The 7,870-nt window shown below is 51.1% G+C and overlaps 1 protein-coding gene across 1 annotated transcript; it reads left to right on the forward strand.

The window, feature by feature from the left end:
• The first annotated feature begins 216 nt into the window (after positions 1–216).
• On the forward strand, positions 217–7,519 carry LOC113246697 (olfactory receptor 10J1-like). Its single transcript, XM_044379851.3, has one exon. The coding sequence runs from the start codon at positions 1,274–1,276 to the stop codon at positions 2,204–2,206; it is 933 nt and encodes a 310-aa protein (XP_044235786.1). The 5' UTR covers positions 217–1,273; the 3' UTR covers positions 2,207–7,519.
• Positions 7,520–7,870: the final 351 nt, after the last annotated feature.

Below are 7,870 nucleotides of genomic sequence, written 5' to 3' on the forward strand. Positions count from 1 at the left end.
TAGCTTCCCCATCTGCAAGATGAAGATAGTTATTGAAAAGATGGGATTGATGTGCTGTTAAATAACACATATAAACATTCTTCATAAACTAAAAAGTGCCATTAAGGAACTATTCTTGTTGTTAATTATTATTAAACTTTTTTTTTTTTTTTTTTTTTTTTAAAGATTTTATTTATTTATTCGAGAGAGATAGAGACAGCCAGCGAGAGAGAGAACACAAGCAGGGTGAGTGGGAGAGGAAGAAGCAGGCTCATAGTGGAAGAGCCTGATGTGGGGCTCGATCCCATAACGTCGGGATCACGCCCTGAGCCGAAGGCAGACGCCTAACCGCTGTGCCACCCAGGTGCCCCTAAACTTTTTTTTTAATAAGAGCTAGTTGGTCTATAAAACTCCCCAGATACAGAATAGAGGGAGGGTGCACAAACTGGTTCCCCCAGAGGTACCCAGTTCATTATTCTGAAGAAATTAGAAAAGAGAGCTCAGGGTCTAGCTGTGAGTCAGACCCCCTGTGAAAATTCCCACCCAGCGCCAGCTGGAAAACACGGAACTACACGCAGCGCAGGAGAGCCAGCACTTAGTACTGACCGACACGCCGAGGGCCCGCATCGACGGGGGCAAGAGGAGGCTCCGTCCGTACCTGAGAAAGACGGGAATGTGTCTGGTTGAAAACTGCTGTCGGGAGGCAGTCTGTTTTGAAGCAGTTGAATGATTTGTGAAGAGGGTTCACGAGAAGGTGTAGACATGTGGAACAGGGACAAAGCAAACACTCAGGTCCCCTGAGAGCAGAGAACGTTGTCCCAGTTGGCAACTCGGAAGGTTAGATCTTTAAGAAGATGATCAGAATTGTGGCTTCAACAAAGGGGAAGAGGTTGGCCAATGTGTTAGGTAAATAAAAATCTGAAACTAATTCGTGAGAAAATTCTCCTCAAATTATGCATTTTCTATTTCTCTAGCCCCAGTTGCCTCCAAACACCCGTGTTCTGGCTCATGAGGAAATCTGTTCCACACTAGCGCAGGTGTCCTTCCTGCTATCCTGTCACATCCCTGTTCCTTCTTCTGTGCCTTTACACAGAACTGTCCATCCCTGCAATTGCTTCCTGATTGTGTTTTCTACCTTTTCACTCCTGGGGCACAGGAGCACCCATGCACCGGGCACATCTCCTGGAGCAGGTCCTTGTAGCCCCTTCTCCTGGTCCTGAGCGGGCGGGGGCCCTGGCGTGTTCTGACTGACTGACAGCCCTGAGTCTCCATCTTGTAGACCCAGCATTCACCCATGAAAAGCAAGAACTACACAGGGGTGAGTGAATTCATTCTCCAGGGGTTTTCCAGCTTCCGAGAACACAAGATTATCCTCTTTGTGATATTTCTTACCTTGTACCTTTTAACTCTGGCTGGCAATGTCACCATTGTGACGGTTATCAGCTTTGCCCGTCGCCTCCACACGCCCATGTACTTCTTCCTTAGTGTGCTCTCCACCTCCGAGACCGTGTACACACTGGTCATTGTTCCGCGGATGCTCTGCAGCCTTACGGGTCTTAACCAACCCATCTCCTTGGCTGGCTGTGCCACCCAGATGTTCTTCTTCCTCACCTTGGCCATCAGCAACTGCTTCCTGCTCACAGCCATGGGCTACGACCGCTATGTGGCCATCTGCAACCCCTTGAGGTACACAGTCCTCATGAACAAGAGGGTGTGTGCCCTGCTCGTATGGGGGGCTTTCAGCGTTGGGCTGCTTGTGGCCATAATTCAGATTTCCTCTGTGTTCAGGCTGCCCTTTTGTGACAGAGAAGTGGCCCATTATTTCTGTGACATCCTCCCAGTTATGAAACTCTCCTGTGCGGACACCACGCTACATGACATAATTAACTTTATCATCAGCTCACTTGTTATTGTCGTGCCCATGGGGCTGGTCTTCATCTCCTACGTCCTCATCATCTCCACCATCCTCAAGATCCCCTCTGCCCAGGGCCGGAAGAAGGCCTTCGCCACCTGCGCCTCCCACCTCACGGTGGTCGTCGTCCACTACGGCTGCGCCTCCATTGCCTACCTCAAGCCCAAGTCCGAGAACAGCAGGGATCAGGATCAGCTGATCTCGGTGACCTACACGGTCATCACCCCCCTGCTGAACCCTGTGGTATACACGCTGAGGAACAAGGAGGTCAAGGAGGCCCTTCACCGCGCTGTTGGCAGAAACCCTCTTGTCTAGGATCTATGGTAGTTTGACACGTGGCCTGTCATCTTCTGGGTATGTGGGAATCTCAAAAAAAATTTCTTTTTTGATCCTGTCCTTCATTCTCTACCCAGGAAGCGTTGTGGAATGTAGTGGTAAGGCGGCAGTGAGGAGCCCAGACTTTCCCTGACTTGGGGTGCGTTTTCATCATCACGCTCCCGCGCTTGCTACTGATCTCAGACGTCAGCGCTGGAGGACATGTCAGTGCCGCTCGGAAGGTGCAGGGCTGGTAGGACTAACAAGCAAGAGGGTGGCTGATTGTTACCAGTTTATGGACGGCGGGAACCTGGGCTGTAGGACACCTGCTTGAAGGGAGGAGTTGGGAGAGCGGCCTGAGCGTCGGGTAGAGCCTGAGCTCTGAACCAGAAGGAGAGCGTGGCTGGTGCGCAGAATGTACTGGAAACACAGAACCACCTTCCTACTTGTCATCGCTTTCTCCTCCGGGCAGTGACAAGAGTCACAGACCCTGACATTCCAGAAGAAACGTTCTCTGCTTTAACATTCTCACATGCCCTGGAGACCCAGGAGATGTCTTCCAGTTTTACTGAAGCTCACCTTAGAACTGATTCCTTGGTGAGGTCATACAGTCACACGTTAGTGAGTAACTTGTCACTGTCGGCAGCTGCACCTCCCTGCAGTTAGAGACGCGTCTCTGGGGGGTAACGCACGCACTGTGCCGCGTTCACAAGCGTGGGGATATCTGAAGACCTCTTCTGAAATTAAATTTATTAACCCCGCCTCCCACCTAACTCTGGCTGTCTCAGATCTGGATAATTAGCGCGTGTCTTGCCTTCACGCTCTTCATTTCTGCATTGCTGAACTCGTTTTCCGTCAACAGTTGGGTGCCTGCTTTAAACTCTAAGTTTGCACACTTGTCTAAATGCAGGCTGGGGTGTCTCCCAGTTCCTCTTGCTGTTGCGTCTGCGGGGGGGCGATTGTACTGATTTGTGAGAAAGGTGTAAGGCTTTAGGGTTATTTGGCCCGGAGTGAAAAAGAGACAGAGCTCGTCAGATGTCTTCCAGTCTGTGAGAGGGTGATGCTAAAAATAATAATGGTAATCCAAACTTCCCCCCTTCTCAAGGACAGTCCAGGTGTCCCCACGGGAGGTGCGTTGAGAGGGCATGTCGGACAAGCGACTTGGGATCCCTAATGGTAGAGAAGCTAAGAAGAGAAACTTCCATGTTTACGCAGCATTACCTAAAAGAATAAAAGCTTTGTCTCTTCACAGCAGCTGCCTCACTGTTGCTCTTATCTGGGTTCCCAAGAGCACCTCCGAATCCTTTCTGGGCCTGGGTCAAGGGAAACCCTCTCACAGGCCTGCTTCTCAGAAAGCCCCGCTGGACATCCTCTCTTTGGGGGTCCTCACTGTAACAGCTCATTCCCAAAATCCTCTTCCAGCATTTTTATAGATGGCTGCGTTTTTGCACACAGAACCCCCTAGGACCTCCCACGGCTGCCCAGGGCTTTATAGGATTGGCGCCCATACTGAAAACTGTGTGTGCCCCTGTGTTCCTATAGTTTGATGCTGAAGAAAATTATGGTGTAATTTTCCCAAAGTAATATTTGCAACGGTAAAGAATGTGCATTGAAGGCCCACCCATTCTTTGTCTTTTTTGAAATTTATACCATCATAACAGAGCCCAAAAAAATTAAACCAATGCATTTAATTTCAAAGAAAATGTGTGACTAATTCTCCCTCCACACAAATCCTGTCTGAACAGAGTGATGCTTAAGCCCACACCTTAAGCTTAGTCACCGCATAACCATTATCTCTCTAAGTCAGGGCCTGCCAGTTCAGGGGCTTGCTACTGTGACGTGAGGCACACATCTCCTTTTGGGAGAATGTGTGATCCCACGAAGACACATCCCAATCTCCCCAGCAAAGGATGGTTTTGCATCAAAACATCCCTCAAAGGAATCCTACTCTTGTTCCAGAATATTCTTTGCCTCTGTCCCCACACAGTACCCCTTGCTCACACCCGTCCTCCCCATGGTCTTTCCATCCTCCCAGAGTTCAGCAGTCCTGGAGCAGACAGACTCCTTGCTGGCACAGATGTGGAACTGGGCATAAGGAGACTTTTGCAAGTGACCGTAACATTCCCAATGGACCGCATGTGCTCTCCTGCTTTGTTGACAAAGAGAAGCGGCTCACTGTTCTTGGACTGGGTGCTATGGGAGGAAAGGCTGTAAGGGCAGGTGAGGCCTGTGGAGCCCTTCAGTGACCTCTTCGCCCTGGGGAACCAGGACTCCCTTTCACTAGGGACCAGAGGCTGCCTCCGAGCAGAATCCGTATAACACACGGGAGCTCGCAGGGTGACCGTGAGCGCGTTATCTCCGTCATCATCTAAGAAACGTGTTAAAGTGCGGGCTTTGGTCCGGCTGTCCTGTCGGAAGAGGAAGTAAAGACGTCCTGCATCACCCGGGACTTTCCTCTTCTCCGCAGCTTTCATCCGTGCAGGCCGCAGACACCAGTCCCGGAGCGGGAGACAGGGCTGGCTCCCCAGTGTCACTGATACCGCAGCGCACGGAGCGCCCCCGTCCCCACCGCGGAGCCCACTCTGGGAGGTCTCCCATGGGACGCTCACGGCTGCGGTTTGAGGGCGTTATAATGACTCTTCTGGAAGCTGGCTTGGCTGTACTGGACCAAGGCTCAGAACCGGCGACGCCTGAGGAGCGGAAGAGGGTGCACGCGGCGCCCCCGCCCGCCGCTGCGCCGCTCCTGTGTTCAGGGCCGGTCCCACCGCTTGCTCGCCCGCGGCTGCAACATCAGCATCGTGGCGGTACTTACCATCGGCTCAGGTCCTCCGAAGACCCCTGGGAGAGGCGGGCTTAGCCATCATAAAATCAGCTGTTTTTCACTTGCTTCGGAAAGCAGGTGTAACAAATACCATGGTCTGGAAGTAAATTAGGGGATAACGAGTAACTTAATCCAGGGAGACACAGCCTAGAAACACTGTGAAGTCGCGAGCTGAGTTAGTGCTGGTTCGTAGTAGGAAATGGAAAACAGCTCTTCTTGCTTCAAGGGTTTCTTAAAATGTTCACCCTAGGCAAAGAATAGGAACAGAGACTTTAGGGAGAGGTTGCTAAGGAGAGATTAGAGACTTCAGGATTGAGAGACAAGGAGAGCACCTGAGTGGGAGGAGGAAGAGGAAGGGAGGGAGCCCAGGCTTTTAGTCGGTACAGCGGGAATTAGGAGGATGACAGGTCCCTCTGATCTCGTTAACTCCCCATGTGTGATTTGTGGCCTTGTTAGTGTACAAATCTGGGGTAAAACAGCGTGGCTGGCCCGAGAGTGGCGTTTGAGTGTCTGATTACTGGTAGTGATATGATCGAGAAGGGGAGTATCTCAAACTTGAGAAGATGAGGCTGTGCTTAGTGGCAGGAATAGGAAAGAAACAAAGGGGGACAGAACACTAATGCTCTGTTTTTGCTGCTAATAAAAACTTTCTATAACACTTACACATCACAAAGTGCATTTTGCCTTTAACCGATCTCACCCAATCAACTCTTGCAAGATTGGTGTCATTTCTATCCGTATTTCACAGATGAAGACACTGAGGGTCAGGGTCCAGTGAGCTCACAAAGGTAATGCGATTTGTTTGGGAGACACCAGCTCTCTGATTAAAGTCCGAGATCCTTGTAAGGTTTCATATTTCTTCCCCTGCGACCCAGACTGAAGGATCAGAAGGGCCAGAGAAGGGACACCCCAACCCTGCAGGACCTTCTCTCTTTCTGGGAAAGACTGCCTGCCCCATCTTCTCCCCCCAAGGTGAGAGGGAATGGTGTTCCCATGTAGGGAGCCAACTGTTCTCTTTTCTCTGTCCTGGGGCTTTCTCATGCCAGGAGTATCCCTACTCTCCAGCATCTGTGGTGGTTTCAAAAATATGTCCAAAAAATAACTCTACTCTCCTTGATGGTAGGTCAACTCACTTCTACTGAGTAGATTACAGCCAAACTGAGGTGTGCCGTTTCCAAGATGAGAGTAGGGGAAGACAGACTTCTGCGCTAGGCCCTTGCTGCTCTGTAGGAATGCCTGCGTGGCAAGGAGCGAGGAGGAGCTCCGCCAGTCGCCAGTGAGGAGCCGGGGCCCCCAGCCCAACAGCAGGCCCAGAACGGATCCCGACAGTGGCCACACGGGCCAGCGTGGAAGCAGGTCCTGTCCTGGTCAAGGCTGAGATGAGACAAAGCCCCTGGTTGACTGACTGCCGTTCAGTTGTGCAGCTAAGCTCCTTCCTGATCTCTGCCCCACACGAAGGATGAGATAAGTGTCTGTGCTGGAAGCTGCTAGGGTTTGAGGTGCGTGGCACGTAGCAGGGGTAACTGATACAGCAACAACACAGGTGCCGCGCTCCTGCTCCCCAGGGGACACGGAGAAACAAGACTAGTACCCACCCACTTAGTACGACTGTGTCACACGGCCCGAGAGGATGACAAGGAGCAGGGCAGCCAGAGCTCCGGGCCGCTCTCCGTGGGTCTCGGGGTGGTGCGAGGGACAGCAGCACCGGCAGCAGTGGGGAGATGCTGGCCGGCGGGCTTCTTAGGTTGTGCGGTTAGGGGCACAGCCTTTGGTCCAGCAACAGAGGGCCGCGTTTTTAAGGGTTTTAATGACCCGAACAAGGATGTGATTAGAAACTAGTTTGTTCACTTCAACATGTTGTTTCAATGGTAGGGTCTTTCCTTTCTCTTTTAACCGCTGTTTCCTGCCGAGCTGTCCTGTTCATGCCTCCGAGGAAAGAGAAGCTCTGTTCTCCCAAAGCGACATTCTATTGCCCAACGTGCGTAAAGAAACCATGGCAGTGGATTGCTGGTTCTGTAAGACGAGCACGCTTGTGGAGCTGCTGGAGGAACCGCTGCCTTCCAGGCTTAGGGGCTGGGCTGTCACCCGTAGACCAAGGACAGTCCCTGGTTCAGGTGGCCGTGGATTTCAGTATAGCGTGAGCTGGAGACTCTGCGGCCTGGGGCAGAGTGGAGACCCAGCTCTGTGGTCTTGACGATGAAGTCGCCAGGTTGTCGATAAGGAGCTCCTGGTTGCTGGGTTAACAGATGACGCCCTTCACCCCGAATCAGGACAGCAGCCAGGAAGTTAGGGGCTCAGAGAAGATATCTGTGAAGACGGATAGACTGAGCCCATCTCAAGAGGACGTGGAACAGTGCTTGATAACGGGAACAAGCTAGCTACGTTGACCTAAATCTGTGATTTATAGATTTGACTGTAAGCATTTCATCCTGGTGTTTGTGTCTCTGTCTCCAATAAAAACTGTACCAGCTCCCCGTTTTTTAGTTATCACACATTATGAGTCAGACTTTAAAATCGAAGAACATGTAAGTCAGGTATGGTTCCCCCACAGCATAATCTCCAGCAGCTACCGCTGTGATTAATTCATAATACGAGCTGTACAAGTACTTGCAGCAGGGACTAATCTGGGTGTTTCCAGGTTGGTGAGAAGAATGAAAGGCAGTTGTCTGATTAAGGCTCCCGGTTGCAAACACAAGCCACCATATCTAGTTGTGACTATGCTCCTTTACTTACCTATGCCGTGCAATAAACCACCCAAAACTCAGTTTGTGAAACAATAAACATTTATTTAGCACACGAAATCTGTGGATAGGTGATTTGGGTCAAGTCAGCTACTTTTGAGG

Source organism: Ursus arctos, unplaced genomic scaffold (genome assembly GCF_023065955.2).
Source record: "Ursus arctos isolate Adak ecotype North America unplaced genomic scaffold, UrsArc2.0 scaffold_2, whole genome shotgun sequence".
In the NCBI taxonomy this organism is placed as follows: domain Eukaryota; kingdom Metazoa; phylum Chordata; class Mammalia; order Carnivora; family Ursidae; genus Ursus; species Ursus arctos.